This window comes from Podarcis pityusensis (assembly GCF_964106645.2).
Source record: "Podarcis pityusensis genome assembly, chromosome: 2".
In the NCBI taxonomy this organism is placed as follows: domain Eukaryota; kingdom Metazoa; phylum Chordata; class Lepidosauria; order Squamata; family Lacertidae; genus Podarcis; species Podarcis pityusensis.
This window is the reverse complement of record NC_138029.1, coordinates 60,230,665-60,251,060: the sequence shown is the minus strand read 5'-3', so window position 1 is coordinate 60,251,060 and position 20,396 is coordinate 60,230,665. Positions and strand designations below refer to the sequence as shown.

The window sequence follows — 20,396 nt, the reverse complement described above, 5'->3', positions numbered from 1 at the left end:
AATAGCTTTTCCAAGGTCGGCTCCAACAGGGCACTGAGTTTGGAATGGACACAGCAGGCTGATGTCTAATACCCATGGATGATGGATACTAACCAGCCCCTTTGCCATGTGAAAAAGCTCCATTGGGCAGTTCACTAATGATGCAATGGTCATCACTCAGTCCTATTTAATTGCCCAAAGCAATTTGGAAAACAACGGTGCCTTCTGAACTCTACTTAACTGAAGAGGGCCCTCAGGAGCGATCCTGCAACTATCCCACCATATCTCACCATTTCAGAGAGTTCAGGAATTATTTGCAATGCAGGCAGAGACAGGTCAAAACATTGTGCTGCCCAAAAAGGTTGTTTTTATTTTAAAATACTGCTATCTAGCAACAATTCAGGCAATAATAACTCTTTATTAGCTTGAGGGAGAAAGTGTTTGACATATTTAGATGTTTTCCAGGCACAGACTACAAGACAGTCTGTTTTTATCAGGTAAACATTAGTAATACTGTGAAATAAATGCATGGTTTTTTAAAAAATATTCAAATTACAAGGCTGTTACATAGTTACTTTTGTGAAACAGCATTTTACATAGATTATCTGTAGGAGTAGAAAGTGTGATGCCGCAAGAGAACAGAAATTTTGGATGTGGTATGTTTGAATTCTTAATTCAGCCAGAAGATTCAAACCTGAATTCATCCATGCTTGCTGTAGAACCAACTTTCGTTATCGTGAAGATGAAGTAGAAAGAAAGTAGGGCATTTTAGAATTTTTAAAATAAATTAATCCTGAGGCACATTTTGGTCCCTTCAGCAAGTCAGCAATCTAGCCAGATGCAACAACAATCATGCACAATATAGTTAAATCAATTTTCCAATGAAAACTTGCAATTTACGCTGAAGTTAATTTGTCTAGTACCTCTTAATACCCAACAGAAGTATTATTGAGAACAAAGTCAAAGCACACATCCTCCATGGGTGGTTGGATGGTATCCACCGCCATTTACTCTCCCAAAAAAAGAGATGGCCAAAAGAGGCCAGTGATAGGCATAAAAAGTTGTAAACTGCAAGAATGAGATAGTCTACTCAGTTTCTACAAAAATGAGAACACCGTGACTCAAGCTAAATCCGGAAACAAATAAGTCTCCTTCCATTCTTACATCCACTATAATGCAAGCATGGCGGCTTGCAGTGAAACCTATGTCAGATGCTTACACATCCACTGAAACAGAACTCAGTCTGAATATACAAGTAAATCTTAGAGATGGAGAATCACAACAAAAAGGCAAGCTGATGTATCAGCATTTAATAAGTTTGTCCCTGCAAAGGATAAAGGGAAAACCAGGAGCAAGTTTACTCATATCATTGCTGGTAATAGTCCCCCCCCCCAAAAAAAATGCACTAGCAATTTATGTACTATTCTTGCTCTTCAAAAGTGCAATACATATATTTTTTGACTCCATACACAGAGTAATATTGCTCAGACTGCATGAAAAGTCAGAAGGTCTGGTTAGTACTGGTACCTGGCAAACACACTTAAGGCTTCTAGATGGCTTAAAGAGTAGGAATCTTCAGGAAGTTAGTTACAAAGGCCAAATCTTTTAACACAGCAGAATTAACTTGCAAATCATTTATTGTTTTTAATTCAATGAAATATGTTAAAAGATGGTATCATCTTTAGTGTTATACAGGCAATGTGGTCAAGTGCAAGCACAGAACATCTGGAGCCACTACAACTTCTGGGGAGCAATTCCCCCTGTGCAGCTCCTGGTAATTTCAGTGAGGTTTGCACAGGAGACCACCCCAGCAGATCTTGCTTAGCTAGCAGCATGCCCAGCAAAGGCAAATATTGGCTGTAGTTTTAAGTAAGGAGTTGATTAAAATATAAGGCAACAAAATAAGACCATCTACTTCTCTTTTTTAAAAAAAGAAAGACTGGGAAAGGGTGGTTTTTTTGCTTCTAAAATCAAGTAGAAACTAGTATGTATACAAAAGAATGGTACAACTTTGTGAAAGTCATATTTGTTTTCCCTTTAAGGCAATTTCAAAGTATTTATTATAATACGTAAACTCTTGAAGACCCTGGCAGGACTACCATATAAGCACAACACAACTTCTGTGGCACTGATGGGTGGCATTCAACTAAGTTTTACTTGGAGTAGATCCATTTAAATTTACAAACATGACTATGTCCAGATGTTCCACATGATCCCATTTGCTAATAGCCAAGTAGCCTTTTCATAGTCTTCTAGAGTTTTGAAAGTTTCTTCACAAACATGTCACCATAGAATACACAATTAAGAGTTCACTTCCTGCAATAAAGTATGGCAGTGACTATGGCCAATACTGAGCTTACCAGCATTTAAGGAGTTGTGGGAACATGATTAACACTCCTCTCACCATCTAACCAGAGACTACAGACAGCTAGCTCTGTGTGATCAGCGAAGCAATTCCAGAAGTCTTTAAAGTAGCTGATCTTTTAAACTTGGGAGAAGTCAACTTCAGTCTTGTGTGCCCTACCACCACTAATTGGCTTTAAAATTTATAAAGCACAAATACATACCCCGATGTCTCAACTGTTATGGAATAATTTACCTGTGTTCAGTGATCTCAAGTATACACTCACTTAACATAAGAAGTGCTTTGCTGGATTAGATCACAGCCAATCAACGTTTTCTGCAAGAAACCTAGTATCACTGGTCCAACAAGCAGACCACAGCCTACCCTTCTGGCCATTCCTGCTCCATTTACTCTCTCTAGATTTCGTTCCCCTGAGAACTCCCACCAAGGAAGACAGCCTACAATATCCCCTCCACCAGCTATAGCCAAAGGAATAGCCAGACATCACATCTTGGTAAGACGGCAGGGAACAGCTATTGATCAAAGCTGGCTAGGGAAAAACATATCCCATCCCAGTAAAGCCAGGCTTCGGATTTGCATCCTTTTATTCTGTTTCAGTGGGAAGCCAAGTTGCTACACAGGGCATCAAAGCCTCGACCACCACTGGAAATCCTACACAGTTCTGTAAGCTAGAAGGCTATCTTCAGAGCCATAGGGACTAGAAATTCCTTTCTGCCACCACCAATTCTGGGTAAAGGCTTCAGCATCCTCAGAATGCTAAGCTTTAAAATGAAGGCAACCACCACCACCTGTAGTCTGGGTAGAATCCACATAGGACTAGGAACAGGTGGTCCCATAGAGAAACCGTAGCTTTAACTGCTGTCACTGGGGAAAGGCTCACGGTGAACTATTTTTGGTGGACTACATCTTCAGAAGCCAATGCATTTAGTATGGTACTTAGTGTTGGCTTTAGCATCCTAAAGCAAACAAAAATACATGGCAAAAGAATACAGGCCTTCTTGAGTTGCTGAGGGAAGGGAGAACTTCTACAAGTTAGCACTGAAGTGTAACCATTTGCTTACTTACCACACTTACTCTGAGGGAGACAAAGTAACTGACGGCTAGGGATAAATTTCTGCTAGCAGACTTACTTTATCAGATTTAACTGCACTGGTAATAGCTGGATACTTGGGCATACATCCCACCCCCCCACCCCCAGCTTGTACTGATGAAGAAATATGCCTGAATGGAAACCACCAGTAGCCTCTTAAGACAGGAGGACTTCCACATTCATATCCATATTCACCAAAATTCTACCATTCATCTCTGCATCAGTTAGAGCCCTTTAGTAGGTTTATTAGCAAAAGGCCATAAAACTGACAATTCATTTGACAGATGATCCTGAAGAGCTGATGTGTTGTATGAGGGCTTAAGATCCTTGACTTCTTCTATTAGGCTCCAGGCACCACATGGCAATGATCTTTTTATTATTGAAGGCCTGGTCTGCCTCAGTAATCTAAAAGGCAAACATTCTGCATCACTTAGCAAAGTGAGAGTCCTGATATTCTGGTTATAAATGTAAAGTACACCACGGTTGTAATTAATACTGAAGGAGGGGAATTATTAAAACCAGCAGTAACATTAGGAAGGACATTAATTAAAACTGTGTGTGTGTGTGTGATTATTAAAACAAACATTGACATTAGGAAGCCCCCAGGATACCAGCTACAGAGAGGCAAAATAAAATGGAAAGGTGAACAATGCCTCGTAATGTTATCTACAAAATGGTACTGTTTTGCACTATAAAAAACGTGGATTTCCTAAAAAGCTACACTTTGTCAAGGCCTAGCCCACAGCATGAATGTAAGTCAAGGGAAAATACTGACTAGTCTAAGCAAAACAGTGCGCCTTGAATCAAATGTTTAAGAACAATTGACTAAAGACAGCATCCTATTTACACTTGTCTGGGAGTAAGTTCCAGTAGCTCAATGTTCCATTGAGTATACATGCATACAATTGCACTGTAAAGGCAGTATTAAATTGAACTGGGGTATAGATAAAACCACTATTTACCACAGAACTTGCAGTAATGCATTCTAATACCACTATCTGTAACGTGTTTTTAACGTGTATATACTTAAGTCACATTATTTACTCAAGCTAAAGGCAATCTTGGGTGTAATAAAGCTAGCTTTGTTCATGGACCTTATCCATTATACAACATTAAAAACTTGTAAACTGGAAATAAACAAATTTAGGAAAAAGATAAATGTTATTCCCCCCCCCCGAAAAAAAGAACCAGTTCAAAAATGTGTCCCTAGAAGACACATAAAAATATTTTCAGTGGAGTTGATGATTATTAAATATGCGTCTCAAGGAAAAATAAAATCCTGAATTCTCAGTTTTCTTCCCAACTTGGCTGTTTCCTTAATATCAAAAAATCAAAGGATGAGCGATAAAAAACAATGGAATTGGTCATTGGTAGAAGAAAGCTAATGTGTAGTATGTTCTTACAGTATCCACACTGGAAGTGTCTGTAGAATTAGAAAATGGTCACTAAAGTTATGGTTGAAAAAACTTCTTTGGCACTATGAAACAGAAGAGATGGGATTAAGAGGGGATCCCATCTGGGTGAGTACTTTATCCAGCCACTGCAGAGGCCCATGAAGATGGATTTCTATCCAGCATGGAGTGCTTGTAACATCTTGCCGATGATATTCCGCTCCCCATCCCTACAAAAAATGGGCAGACATTTAGTGTATATCCAAGAATCGCTCTTAAAACAGCCAGTGTTGATTAGTCTAGTAAATTCATTAGAAATTAAAAAATGAGTAACACCCCCCCCTCAAAAAGAGAAGTGTGACACGTCAGAGAAAAGGGAATACAGTGGTACCTTGGGTTACAGACGCTTCAGGTTACAGACGCTTCAGGTTGCAGACTCCGCTAACCCAGAAATAGTACCTCAGGTTAAGAACTTTGCTTCAGGATGAGAACAGAAATTGCACGGTGGCAGCAATGGGAGGCCCCATTAGCTAAAGTGGTGCCTCAGGTTAAGAATGGTTTCAGGTTAAGAACAGACCTCCAGAACGAATTAAATTCTTAACCCGAGGAACCACTACATAGGTTTATGGAAGGATGGCGGGATACCATATGCTTCTATTCCTCTCACAGAAAAAATCCTACTGTTCAGTAGGATTCCCGGTATACGTTGTCTACTAGGTTTTGCAGATGGATAAGAATGACAGTTTATTCAAACGAAGCCTCATCCTATTGGAAAGGCCTGTGGCGGAAATGACTGGTAGAATCCGTGACCAGGGAGAAGAGTCGATGGAGGAAGATTGGAAGAAATTTAAAGATTATCTTCAGAAACATTGCAAAATTAAAGAATGTTAGAGTGATGTTGGATTGAAAATAAGCGGTTTCCAGATGTACAGGTTAAAGTTAATGATAGACTAAGAATAAAGATTAGGATTAAGGATGTTTAAAGAAATGGAAAATTGACACTAAGAGGAAAAATTTTAATGTTATATGATACTAAGACTAAAGATCAGGTTTAAAGAAGTTGAAGTTATATATTTCAATATCTTATTAAAGTGAAAGATTGGGATTAAAAAAGTGGAAAAGAAACTGCTGGACAAACAATTTGGATTGGAATACAAAAGAGGGAGGTATGAGGAAGTCCAGAAAATAAGTAACTTAAAAATGGAAATGGAAAAGAGATATTGTTTTTAATTGTTTTGTTTTTTGTTCTTTTACTGTTGAATCTTGTTTCTTTTCGTGTTTTTGTTATATGTATTGTGTATGTTTTTCTTTCTCTCTTTGTTGTTTAAAACTTTAATAAAAATTATTAAAAAAAAAAAAAAAGGAAAGGCCTGCAAACGACGATTGAGAGAATGCATCTGTCCAACTGACACCTGCTTCAGAGCCTGTTACACTGACAAGGAGGACATGCTTGTTTGAAATACAGGCATCTCCCCATTGATGCGCACTCTATTTGCACGCAACCAGAAGCGGTACCCAGAAACAGGGTCACTTGGTCAACCAAGCCCCACAGTCCCTTTGGCTCCCCCAAGCCAGAGAGGCAGCAGAGCTGGCCCAGGTGATGTGCTACTCAGTTAACCAGCCCAGCTGACGCACGGAGGAAGCTGTGCAAGCTCTGTTGCCCCTTCGGCTCACACAAGCTAGAGGGGTGGCAGGACTTGGTTGAGGAGGACTCTCTAGGGTGCTCCCCATTTTACACAATTTTGTGCGTGCGTATGGGGCCCCAGAACGGAACCCCTGCATAAATGGGGAGTTGCCTGTAGTAATGCATCCAAACTCCCTCTACATCATTCCCCATTCTGAGGTTACTTCTGTGACTTTTCGAGATTACATATGGGGAAGAAGCCCTCAAAGCCACAGAATATTTTCCATTAAAGTTATTGTCCTGGGGAATATACCGTATTTTTCGGCCCATAGGGCGCACCTAGTTTTTTGGGGGGGAAATAAAGAAAAAAAAATTATTCCCCCCCAGGCGCGGGGCTGGGGGGGGGAGCCGGAGCTTCCCCTGACCCCAGAACAGGCAGCTCTCCAAAAGCTGTGGGAGAGCTGCGCGAAGCCCGAAGCCTGGGGGGCGCTGAGCTCAGCGCGCCCCCAGGCTTCGGGGTGCAGGCAGCTCTCCACAAGCTGTGGGAGAGCTGCGCGAAGTCGCACAGCTCTCCCATGTCTTGCGGATAGCTTCCTGAAGCCTGGAGAGCGAGAGGGGTCGGTGCGCACCGACCCCTCTCTCTCTCCAAGCTTCAGCGAAAGCCTGCATTGGCCCCATAGGACGCACACACATTTCCCCTTCATTTTTGGAGGGGAAAAAGTGCGTCCTATAGGGTGAAAAATACGGTACTTCAAAAATCAGTCAAACGCATAAGTTATAGCAGGTTCACACCCCTTACCTTCACAAAACTCATCCGAATTGTGCACATTTTGGTGAGCTCGTATACTGCCTCAAATCCATGATTGACCGACTGAGCTAGAAGCTGAGCAAATTCCTGGTTGTTAAAAATTTTCAGGCTGCAGCCGCTAGGAATTTTGCAGACAGTTGTAGGGTGAAATCCATGATGGTAGTTGCAATTCCGACTCTGTACAAATATGCTGCTGTCACTCAGGCATTCGGCATAGACTTCACCACCAACATAGTAGAGATGGACACCTGGAGTCAGGGGAGTGAGAGAAACCCAAACATTTAACAGGGTTATTTGCAGAAATATTACAGATGTCAGAAAGTCTAGCCGAGTTCCTATTTTTAAAAGGCTCCAGTAGGAATGGTTTCCAGTTATTCTAACACATCAGAGTATACTTGCATTTCTACTACTGAATATCAGCCACTAGATGTCCTCCTTCCATGAATCAAAGAATAAGATTCTTCAACAAATAATTTTTTTAACTGAGATTACCTAAATATTGCTGGTATTCTATTACTAGGAAACTGTTATTCAGAATCATGAGCCCATTTGGCAGGTTAGATCAAAGCATCTGATCAGAAGGCTGCGTGATTTGTCTTTGGTGTGCAATCTGTAGAATCACACCATATGCGGGTGTGGAAATTTGTTCACTGAAAATGCTTCTTTTAGAAACATTAGGTGGTATTCAGCTACATTTTACTCTTAGTAGACCCACTGAGATTAATGAACATGACAAAGTTAGGTGAAGGAAGGTTTCTTATGATCATACAAAGCACATTTCTATATTACCTTTTCCAATGTGTCTCCTGGTGTTCTCAATTGTTGAGTTGCGATTGACATTGGAGAGCAAACCTAAGCAGAACCTGTTCTTGTTATTAGAAGGATCTGTAAAACCGTCTACTAAAATACTAGTGGAAGATGCAAGAAATGCCTCCCCAACTCGATTGTTTAATTCATAATACACAATTGAACACCAATGCTTGGGCTCTTCATAGGCCACAGGGTGAACATCTATGAACAAAAGCAAAACATACGGATTTCAGTATTTCCAACACCTAAAGCAATAGTCTCTCCCATACAGTAATAGTATTAATGCCTTTATTCCTAGGAGCTCAAAGAGTTTCATGGATACCCCCTCCAAAATATTCCAACAGCTCTGCAAAGTAAGCTAAGTCCCACAAGAAAGATGGGAAACCAAGTCTCTGATGACAGTGGCATGGCATAACTGAGCTGTGGACCAGAGACCACCAGATCATGTTCACAAGCACTACATTACGCCAACTTGGGACCATGAAAAATAATTTGTTTTAATCATGCTGAATTACTTATTTCTTTAGGCCACAGCTCAAGTCCATAAAAAATGGAGTTTCAAGAACATGGCTATTTAAAGCACCCACACTTAGAAACAAAGACCGTCTTTATATATGCACAATTAAAAGTTATTGGTTTGGCTAACTGGTTGTTCACTGAATACTGAAATATTCAATACATGCAGCAGTTTATTCTGAAATGCTGATAACCTGGGTCCAACCCTGGGCTCCTTTGGGAGGAAGGGCAGGCTACAAATATTTTTTGCTCCACCTATAAAGGTCCCTCTGGTGCTGCTCTGTCCACATCCCTGCAAACTCACTACGTATCCAACCCTCAAACACTAATATCCTCAACCTATAACACAATTACCCATGGCTGAAAAGCAAAATTGGATGCTGCCCATCCAAAGCCTTCACTGCCAATGTGCTTCTAAGGGGCAGGGATAAGTGGCAGCTGGGGGGAAAAGCACTTTTGATTGGTAGGCTATTCTCTTCTCTATAGAATTTCAACTGCACAATATTGACAAGTCTACAAAATGCATTGTTCACCTCACCTCTATTGGAAATATTTGGCATTATCTGAGAGATCATATTATTGCTTGTGTCCATAGACTGTGAATTATCTTGCCCCATTTGATCTTCAGGAGGCATATATGCTGGTGGTGGTGTATCTGCTATAAAGAAAAATAAGGAATTTGAGCAAAGTGAGAACATTTAATCCAGCCTAATCACAACTCCTGTTACCCCTACAAAATCAATTGTTCCTCCCACTTCAGGGTCATCCTTCCTTACTACCTCCTCACTCTCCACCTTCCATTTTTCTGCTTCCTTTGAAATCTTTCTCTATAAATAAACTGCTTTATAAATAGTTGATCAGATTGTCTGTGTTTCTTTCCCCTATGTGCACATGTACTTTCCCCACTCTACAGCCCTCTGGGCCACAACCTAACCACAAAGTCTTGCCCATCTCATTCTTCCTGCTCTAGTGATCCTCATCAGGAGGGCAGTCTTGGTCAGGTTCTCACACTGAGAGTATTAACTAAAAATGCTTGAAGCAGTGTCACCAATATCAATGGGATCAAACAAAAATCAGTATATTTAGAACAACCTATAAGATGTTGCTTCCAATTTTGCAATTGCAGTGATTTACCACTCCCTAGTTCCCTGCCCTTCTCTTTTCTGGTTAGGATTGCACTGTAAAGCCATCTGGTCTTCCCCTCCCTATATGCTTCATGTGTGTGAGTGCGTGCTTGGAGTTTAATGTGGAGGATCATTTAAGCTTCTGATTCCCATTTCAGTCTGAAATCTGTTCCCAGATTGCTGTACCTCCGTCACTGCTATAACTCCCAACTTCCCTGTTTCTCCTATTCTAAAACAAACCAAACCTCACACCCCTTGACCCATCTTCCCTTGTCAATTCCTGCCCAATTTATCTCCATCTCCAAACTCCTGAAATATGCCTCTTTGCATCCCCATCCTTAAATTTCTCTCCAATTCTGCTCTCAAACTTGGCTTTTCCTCCCAGCAATTTCCTAAAACTGCCCTTGCCAAAAAAATAGCCTACCAATTCAATTATCTCTGCAGTCCTAGTCATCTGTGCTGCATGTGATATACAGCTGATGACTCTTGCCCTAAGACCCCACTCAGCTCTTCACCTGTATAATCCTTTTTTTGATCTCTACATATGGGGAGACACTTCCTCGTGGATCTGTTTTTAGCTCTCTTGCTGTCCTCCCCCTACACCCTCTCACCAGGTGTATCCCATTCCATGAGTTTCAGTACCATCTATAGGCTTCTGATAGGGTTCTTCATCTTTACCCTGAATTTCCTCCCTTCATCCAATCTCCCATCTCCAAGTACTTTTCATATTTTGGTTTGGATGTTTTGTCAACATCTCAAGTTCAATATGTGGAGGCCAAACTTCTTATCTTTCCTCTCAAGCCCTTCTTTTATCACCTCGCTCTCCATGTCCAGTGACATTATCGCCATCCACCCTGCTGAGTAGGCAGATAGCCTTGGCTTTCTCTTTGACTTCTCTCTTCCTTTACCACATAATCCGCAATTTAGTGTATCACTGCTGTGCAATGTTAGTGCTTCCTTTGTAACATTACAGAAAAAACAAACAAGAGTCGTCCTTCTCTGTCACCTCAGCAAAAATTCTGGGCCATGCCCTGGTCTTTATTTTATTATCTGAAATGTTTTTCGGGTGTTTCCAAGAGACATACATTACAGTGCATATACAACAAACCAACTTTTTTTTTTAATAAACCCCGGGCCAATACAACAACATAGTAGATGGAAGCGATCAGCAAGTCATGGCACAGGTGTGGGGAACCTTTCACCCTTCAGATGTTACTGAATTACAATTCCCATCAATCCCCAACATGGACAATGGCCAGGGATGATGGGACTTGTAGTTCACTGACACCTGGAGGCTGAAAGGTTCCCCACACCAGTTTTAGCAGTTCATATCCACTGGTCTTCAATGCTAACACTTGCTAATTTCAAAGGCACCCATGAGTTTGTGGAGGAACCATTCATGGGAATCCTCAACTAATGTGCAGAGTGGGTCCAGGCTCTAGTTTTGTCTAGACTATGGAAATCTACTACTTCCTGACTTTCTATTGCCTCGACTTTATCCTCTCACCTTTATCCAGAACTGTTATCAAAAACATTCACCTCTCTCACCACTCTGACCATGTGATGCCCTTCCTTGAATTTCTACACTCCCTTCCTGTTTATTCCTAGAGCCAGCATAAATTTCTCACCCTTATTTTCAAACCCCACCAAAGCCTTGCACCACCTGATCTTTTTGCTTTTATATCCCAACAAACATATGATACCCACTCATTCAGCTTCACCATGCTTGGCCAACCGAGGAAGCAACACAACTTTTTTCCCCTCACATTTATGAAAGGAACCGCCTCTCAGAATGCTTCCATGCTATCACCTATTTTACTACATTCAAAACACAACACACTGTCAGAAACCCCACCTTTTCCATGAAGACTTTGGGCACAACCTCCTAGTTCCTATGTTCTCCATAACTAAAGTAAAAGTACATGCAACCTTCTCCTGCATGCCTCACTTCCATTCCCCTCTTTTTCTTCAATTGTCTCCCTAGTGTCGCTCTCTACATTAAGCCTCCAGGACAGAGATCTTTCCTCTCGTTGTTTGTGTAGCACCATGCATATGGGTCACACTAAATAAATAACAGTAGAATGGTTTATACTTTCTCCAAACTCTTAGTCTTGTGTCTTCTGTCCCACTACCCATTCAAATCAGAAGTGTATGCAGAAATACATAAAACAGCAAAATTCTCAAATAGCTGAATTATTTGTTCTCTTTAATTTTCTTTAATTCCTTCACGAGATTACCATAGATTCCGGCATATAAGGCGACTTTTGAACCCCGGAGAATCTTATCCAAAGTCAGGGGTTGCCTTATACGCCAGGTATGGGCGGTACGGAGCAGAGCCCGCCCCCCGCTGCGGTGGCTCCGAAGCAGCAGCAGCGGGCTCAGCTCCGTGTCGGGAGAAAGCCGCCCAGCGTGGAGCTGAGCCTGCCCCCTGTTGCTGCCCGGCAACTTGGCTTATAAGACAAATCCCCAAATTGCAGCTGTCAATTTGGGTGGTCGTCACCTAATATGCCGGAATCTACGGTAATTCCAAAGCTTCAAATGATGTGTCCGTAATAAATATGACAAAATGCATATTAGGAACTCTGAAATGTAATTCTAACTTCCTCTGGCTTCATGCTACAAGTTTTACTTTTCAATTAACGTCACACAGATAGGCTTTTACCTGGTAGCTGAAATGGACTAGAAGGTCCGGAACTGGCTGGCGAATTTGGATAAGTACTGCCGCCTGGAGAAGGTGGATATGGACTACTTGGGGAAATGGGAAATGGAGTGCTGTTAGGCTGCTGGAACGAATCTGGAAAAGTAGCATTGTGTGGCATGTGCGGTTCATTGTGACTCAGGTTCCTGAACTGAACCAGAAGGCTATGCTGTGGGTTGAATTCACTATGCCTTGGCACCAATACTGGAGGTAGAACTGAAAAGGAAGAAAACAATATAAACCTAAGATTAGTGTTTTTAGTTAACAGCCCTGAAGATGTCCGTTTGCCTATAGCAGTAGAAGTGCTAAGTGCCGAAGACACAGACAGAAGAACGTGCCTTAAGCACACACTGTCAAAACACTGGAAAAATCTGGTTGTATGTCCCATAGCAATCCAACAAGGTAAGAGGAGCCTCTCACTGACAAATGGTGAACAGTAGGGGTGAGAAAACATTTCCAGGCCATGGGGCACATTGCATTCTGAGCAGCTTTTGGGGAACCACATGCCAGTGGTGGATAGGGTCAGAGCAAAAAAGCTTGCTTCTATGTTTATCAGAAATCATGTTTCAAAAAGCATAGAGTTTAACAGATGGACAATGCAAGGTAGACATATAGCATCAATGTTCCCCAAGACAAAAGAAACCTCAAGGACCGCCTCTCCCCATGTGGGCCTACCAGGACCCTGCATGATGCCCTTTTTTGTGTGCCTCCTCCACAAGAGGTCCAGAGGGCGGAAACACAAGAACAGGCCTTTTCTGCAGTGGTTCCCTATTTGTGGAACGCTCTTCCCCAGGGTGGCTCACCTGGCGCCCTCATTATACACCATTAGGTGCCAGACTAAAACATTCCTCTTCAACATCCTTTATACTTTTAAATGTGGGGTTTGTGGGGAGAGGGTATTTGTTTGGTTTGTTCTTGGTTTTACTGTGTATTTTGAACTTGTATTTTTATGCTGTGGACCACCCTGAAATCTTCAGATGACGAGCGGTATACAAATTTAATAAATAATAATTTCACTTTGTAAAAGAAAGTTCAGCTACACCAATCTTCCTCATATTCACCTGACAGCAAACCTATACGTGCTTTCCTGGGAGTCAAGTCTCACTCAACACAATGGCACTATCTTCTAAGTAGACATGCACTGTAAATCACATTACAGTTTGAACACTTTGTGATGAAAGAAATGCCATAACATTCAAACACACCTGGGCTCTCTACCCTTTTGTAATGATATGGATTGATGCAGACTTCCTTCTGCTTAGATCCAAAAGGAAATTCACAAACGTCCAACGGCTTCAGCTCGTGATGACTCTGCAGGTCAGGCCAACGCCAAACACGACAGTAAATAACATGAGGAAGGCCCTTGCGGTGAGAAACTTGAAGTCGCCCATCTAACGAACGAGGAATAGTAACGCATTTACTGGGTTGTCCAGGACTGCTCAGTGCTTTCTCCAGCTCCTCCATGGCTCCTTTTTTCTTTTTCAGTTTTTTAACCAGAGCATCAACTGCTTTTTCTGCCCATTTTTCCTCTTCATCGCCTTGTTTCCAGCCCAAAAGACGCTTTACAGCTGGGCTAGTAAAAGAGAACAGGCTGGCCATTGACGTCATTTGACAAGTGTTCAAGCAAGTTTTGGAACTAAACTGGAGATTCTCAGGCACAACAGCAGCTGGGTAGCTGCTGCTGTACAGCAGCAACTGGGTTTTTTCTTTAATCCAGTGAAGTTTCTTCTTAGGCCTGTTAGAAATAATTACAGTCCATTAGTTGTTGCCATCTTACCAGAGAGACTAAGACAAAGAGATATAGGCTAACCAGGAACTTATAAAGGCTATTCCATTTATATCACATACTATAAAGTAGATTCAGTAATTGGTTTTTAATGTTTCCCATTTTCACACTACATACAAGCCTAAAGGTTTGTATCTACTTCAGTCATGCTTACAGCAGACCCACTGAAATCAAGTTAAGTCATGATTTCTCTAAGCATGAATAAGACTGCAGTCCTAACCCCACTTAGGTGGGAGTGAGTCCACTAAATTCAGCATATCTTAGTTCTGAGTACAGTCATACCTCATGTTACGTCCGGGTTACTTCCGGGTTTCGCTGCTCGTGCATGCGCAGATGCACAAAATGACGTCACGTGCATGTGCAGAAGCGGCAAATTGCAACCCACGCATGCACAGACGCAGGTTGCGTTCTTTTCATGTTGCAAACAGGCCTCCGGAACGGATCCCATTCGCAACCAGAGGTACCACTGTAGTCATTATCAAGACTGTGCTGTAAGTCTGAAACCAACCCAAAGATTGATGTCCCTTATTTGGACAGTTACATCTATTAGGAGGAAAGCTTCGATGCACTGGTGGTTCAGAAGAACACTTGCCATTAATAACTAGTAACTATGCAACTGAACTAGTGCAGTACAATGTGAAAGAACCAGTTTAAAAGTCACTTCTGTTCTCCTTATGTGTTTTAAGTCCTGTGTCAAACCCAAAGAAATGCATATTAAGAGCTGTGTTGGAATAAATACTAATCGCTTGTTGCTTCAAAACAGTTACATATTAAAACAACACAGGTAACAGTAACAAATTGTTCCTTTTATATTACCAACAAGGACCAACTGCAACTTAAAAAAATAAAAAAAATAAAAGGGGAGTAATGATGACAAACGGAACTAGTGTGCTGTGGCAACATGTTGATAAGACCTCATAAAATCCCAGAAGAATACTCAACAAGTACAGACACAGACAATAGGCAGCTGGCAAAAAGCAAGCACTAAACAAAGAAAAAGGATGTCAATAACAAAGTGAGTTCCGGTTCTGCTACAGAAACTGCCAAATATTGTCTTTGGGACTTCTGATAAACCATGGCAAGTCAAAACAGCTAGCTTGCTCTGGAACATTTTCAGTCCCCTCCAAATCTGTAATACTCAGCAAAGGAAAGCTAGATGCTTCCCTGCTACCTACCTTGTTACATATGAAAACACACGTAGGAACAGCAGCTACCTGTTCTGCTAGGCAAGGGAACACAGCAAAGCATTGTGCTCCCTTCCTCATCAGAAGGAAGCCACTTTCCAACATCTGCAGTCTGTCACCTTCATCTCTCCAGAAGTGGGACTGCAGTTTGCATGCCTAGACAAGATGCACACAAAGTGCACCCAGCAGCAGCACTCACCTGTATCGCTCACCATGCTTCCCTAGTTAAGAAAACTGATATGGGCGCCACGGTTGCTGCCAATCCCAAGTATGAGCAATATGCCCTCCAGGCATTGCTGGAGTACACACCTCCCACCATCTCTGAACACTGGCCACGCTGGCTGGGACTGCTGGGAGTTGGAGTCCCAACATCTGGAGGACACCATATTGACTGCTCCTCCTATCGCATTACCACAACAAACCAAATGCAGGACCCAAGGGGGAAAAGGACGCGGCAATTTCCCCAGCCAACATCCAGCCTTCCTGAACAAGATGCCTCTGTCCTAGGGGTGCACCTTGGGGGCTCACACGCCTCAACACAGAAGGAAAAAAAAAACCATTGCATGTAGGAAAACGTGGGGTATGTGCTTTTCTGGAGGAAAGAGAACGGAAATCCATTCAGTCGCAATAGATAAGAGTCCCCACCTAAACTTCCAAGCACGGGCCTGGAGCATGCTTTGCACCCCATTTGCTGCAGGAAAAAAGCTCCAGCCAATGCATTTCCCCCAAAAAACCATTTTGTACGTTGCAGCAGCCCCACTCCTGTTCGGTACTAGCGCAGGCCGCGCAGCCAGGCTGGAGTCCCACCCGTGGGAGGGGGGCTGGAGGGGGGGGGGCTTAGAATCTGCCGGCCGCTTGCTAGCTTACTCACGAGGAGGCTCTTCTTCTCTTGCTTCCTTTGCGCGCGCGCGCGCACACACAAAGGGAGCCTCCGCCGCGGCGCGAGGCCGGGCTCTGCGCCTTCTCCCCAAGCCAACTGCGGCTCCCCAGCCCGCCGCGCTTGAAGCGAGAAGAACCCTCCGCGGAAGCCGACTTCAGGGGGGAGGGGAGAGAGAGAGCGGAAGGAACGAACGGAGGCTCCTCCTGCCTCCCCCCCCTCCCGTCCCTCCAAAGAACCTACTTACCGCCCGACGAGCGGCGAAGGAGGGCAGGAGAAGCCCCAAGCCAAGGGGACCACGGTCGGATCGGAGGCGGGGTGGGAGGGGGGGAAGAGGAGGAGCCGGGCAGGCTCACGAGAGCAAAGAGCTCACGTGACCAGCAAGAGGCAAGCGCTGGCTGGCTCGGCCTGCGCTGCCACTCAGCCGCCTTCGGCCAGTGGCGTGCAGGGAGGGGAGGGCAGGAGCTCGCTGTAGTTGGGCGGGGGGAGAAGGAGAGGCGGCTTGAAGAAGCGGGTCGCTTTCGCTGCCGCGCGCTTTTGGGTGGATAACGTTTGAAAGCAACAGGCGATTCACCTGAGGATACTTACTAGCACTTTATTTAGATCAGTACTCGCAGTTGCATATACATTTCTATTAAATTTATTTATTTGGGTTTTCTAATTAAAATTTTACAATCACAAACACAACATTAAAGACAAGATTCCAGAGAATCTCCTGGACTTCCCTTCTCCCTTTTGTGGGTCCTATTATGAATCATTTCCTCCTGCATCTTTTATAATAATCCAAATCTTTTACATCTCCATTATATCCAAAATTCACCATTAAACTACAAGTGTTATTCAGATCCTACTAACGATTTTAACTGTTTACAATGGTTTTTAAGGTAAATGATAACTTTCCGATTTCTGATTCTTCTGGTCATTTTTGCCATTTTGGCATAATCCATCAATTTAATCTGCCATTCTTCTCTGGTTGGGACTTCGTTCGTTTTCAATCTCTGGGCCAATAACATTTGTGGAACTGGTCACATACCTAAAAAATATTTTCTGCTCCCTTGGGATTTTGGCACCTACATATACATTTATATTTCCGGCATCTCTTTTTCTAGGAAAATAGCACTGTGTGTGGCACAGCTGTACAGGCATAACAACCCTGGCTTGTGAAAAGTCAGCAACAAGTGCCAGACAGTGGTGACTGGTAATATTTTTTACTTGGTATGGCTGCAATTTGTTTGGAAGTTGTCGTTGCAGTAGGTGCTTGTACAGCGTCTTATTTAGGAAAGTGTGCAATTATGCAGAGTGCATTGATTCCTCTCTTTCTAAAATAAATCAATTATTCTCTCTACCTGTATGGACATGGAAATAGCTCCCATGGAAGAGGCCCCAAGTATGATTTTCAGACAATATGGACTCCATACATCTTACTTAGAAGTTTAGCTATATCACATGCCATGTGGTTTTGAATTTTATGTACTGTTTACATTGTTATTTAGAGAAAAGGAGTGTGAAGTCACTGAGAGGAAAAGCTGGAAAGCAGAGAGGCAGAGCAATGGTTGATTTCTCTTTGAATGCAAGGCTATGGGAATGGAAGAAACAAGACCCTTTTGAGAGGGTTAATGCTGTGAAACCCACTATTGCAGGCTCAGTTTGTATATATGTGTGTAAATAAACCATAGATCATAAAGACAAAATAAACCATATATCATAAAGATACCACCGTCTCCGCTGGGCCTCATTTCCAAAAGGAAACATGAATCCTGGGTAAAGCACGCCTGGAACCCCTGGAATCTCACAAGCACTCAGAGATTTGGGTGGCATGCAACAATACATTTGAAAGGTATTAGGATCTTTGAAATACAGTGGTACCTCGGGTTACATACGCTTCAGGTTATATATGCTTCAGATTACAGACTCTGCTCACCCCAAAATAGTACCTCGGGTTAAGAACTTTGCTTCAGGATGAGAAGAGAAATTGCACGGCAGCAGCAGGAGGCCCCATTAGCTAAAGTGGTGCTTCAGGTAAAGAACAGTTTCAGGTTAAGAACGGACCTCCAGAACAAATTAAATAGTAACCAGAGGTACCACTGTAAAATGGATACATTTGCAAAACATGTCAAGCCAGCAAAGACCAAAACAAATCATTACAGTGGTACCTCGGGATGCAAACGGGATCCGTGTTGGAGCCCCGTTCACATCCCGAATGGAACGCAAGACGCGAAAGCACGTCTGCGCATGCGCGGGGTCGCGTTTCGACGCTTCCGTGCATGTGTGTGACGTCATTTTGAGCGTCTGCGCATGTGCGAGCGGCAAAACCCAGAAGTAACATGCTCCGTTACTTCCGGGTTGCTGCAGAGCGCAACCCAAACGCGCTCAACCTGAAGCACATTCAACCTGAGGTATGACTGTATTTTTAAGCATTTTCACAGAATTGTGAGGAACACACAGCAGAGCTGGCTGCTGATCAGAGACAAGCACTTCTACATTTTAAAGCTGAGGAAATACAGAGATTGTTAGCAAAAGGTAAGCCTTCTAACATACCTCAGAGAAGACCAGCAATATAAAGAATGAAAAAAGACATTCTGGATTTGTCAGTGTGCAAAATCCATTGATCCAGAACACAGAGACACTGCCTCATACGTAGAGACCATTGTCTGACGAGAAAAAAACAAAACCCTCTGTTAAGGATGACAGTTCCCGGCAGGCTCAAGCTTGCTGGTCCATCAAAAGGGATACAAATTTGGCAGACAAAGCCTTCAACCTTGCCAATAATCACTGGCCAAGCAGAGGAAGTGCTAACAGTATATAACTGCATTGTCACAAGAAGCTTTTGATTTAAAAAAAAAAACCACCGCACAAATATTCCTGATAAAACTAGCTGAAGCAGAGTGATAAAATTATAGGCTCATGTTATATGCCACAGATAAATATTGAAATGGAAACTAATCTGAGATGGGAACCCAAGCTATGCTTCGTTTTTTGGAGACTGTAAATGCATATGAGTTGATTAAGAAGATTGAAAGGTATGGCATTTGTTGCAGCATCCAACATATATTAGCAAAGAGGGTTTCTCATCCCAGCCCATCTGATCATTGTTTGTGTACTTGTTTGCTCTGTCCTCTGTACTCTTAATAACATTCATTTCCCCTATGTGGCAACATTTTTTATTTAAATATCATTGAAGTGACTAGATGAAAGTTCTGTATTAAAAAATATTAAATTAATTTAATTTTAACCAGAATGCCACGAGTTTATTAAAATATTGTGTTGGAGAATGCTTGCATTGACATTTTTGCTTCGAAGTGCTACATCACATTACTTGTGCTTTAAAAGGAAGCAGATTTTCAATGTAATGGAAAATGGGGGCAGGGGGAGAGAGAGAGATGGGAAACCCACCTAAGTTTTGCAAGCGTGATTTCCAATACAAATCCTGTTACAGGTCAGACTTCTGCCACTAATGTGCTGAATGCATTATCATAATGAAGCAATTTTTCAAGTGTGTTAATCAAGTGATATTTGAACACTTTGCAAGTTGTGAATTATAACTCTAGGAGGCATTTTCACTTAATAGATAGATATAGGGGAAATGATTGGTTTACTGGAGATCACATGAAAAAACTGGGGGAAATTATTCCTATCACTTTGAATGTTTACTTTAGCCTTAATACCATGAATCTCTTTCTATGTTCTTTGACTGAGCTATAAACTACATATAAACGTCTGTACAGCTCAGTTATCAGCACTGATCACAAACAGTGTCAATGGGTGTCAAATCTTCAGTATGGCAATGGGGGAGGAGAATCTGAACTATAATGTTCATAACACAAAAACCCATCAATGATTTTCCAAATTATTTATGTGTTTGAAGCTATAAGAAAGTCACTATGTGGTTGTACTAGTTGCTCCTTTTCATTACATATCAGTTTCGATTAGTGCTTGGGAATAAGCAAGAAGCTTTGCAATATGTAATCTGGAATCCAGAGTGTTGCATATGGTGTTCTAGACTCCTCCTTTTCAATGTCTAAATGGGGTACACTGCTGCCAGAAAGAAAGAACAGCCACCCCAGTGTGCACACAGAAGGACTTGGTGTGCATGCCTTTGAACCCCTGCCTTTTAAAAATGAATCACAGTTGACCCTACCATTGC

General features: G+C 42.4%; 1 protein-coding gene across 1 annotated transcript; it reads right to left on the bottom strand.

Annotated features, from left to right (window-relative positions):
• Positions 1-323: 323 nt before the first annotated feature.
• On the bottom strand, positions 324-16,645 carry SMAD5 (SMAD family member 5). Its single transcript, XM_080996317.1, has 7 exons — positions 16,500-16,645; positions 13,611-14,140; positions 12,370-12,621; positions 9,122-9,241; positions 8,047-8,268; positions 7,249-7,505; positions 324-5,055 (listed from the first exon to the last, which is right to left on the bottom strand). Exons 2-7 carry the CDS (start codon positions 14,011-14,013, stop codon positions 4,912-4,914), a joined length of 1,398 nt encoding a protein of 465 aa, XP_080852443.1. The 5' UTR covers positions 14,014-14,140; positions 16,500-16,645; the 3' UTR covers positions 324-4,911.
• Between the last annotated feature and the right edge of the window lie 3,751 nt (positions 16,646-20,396).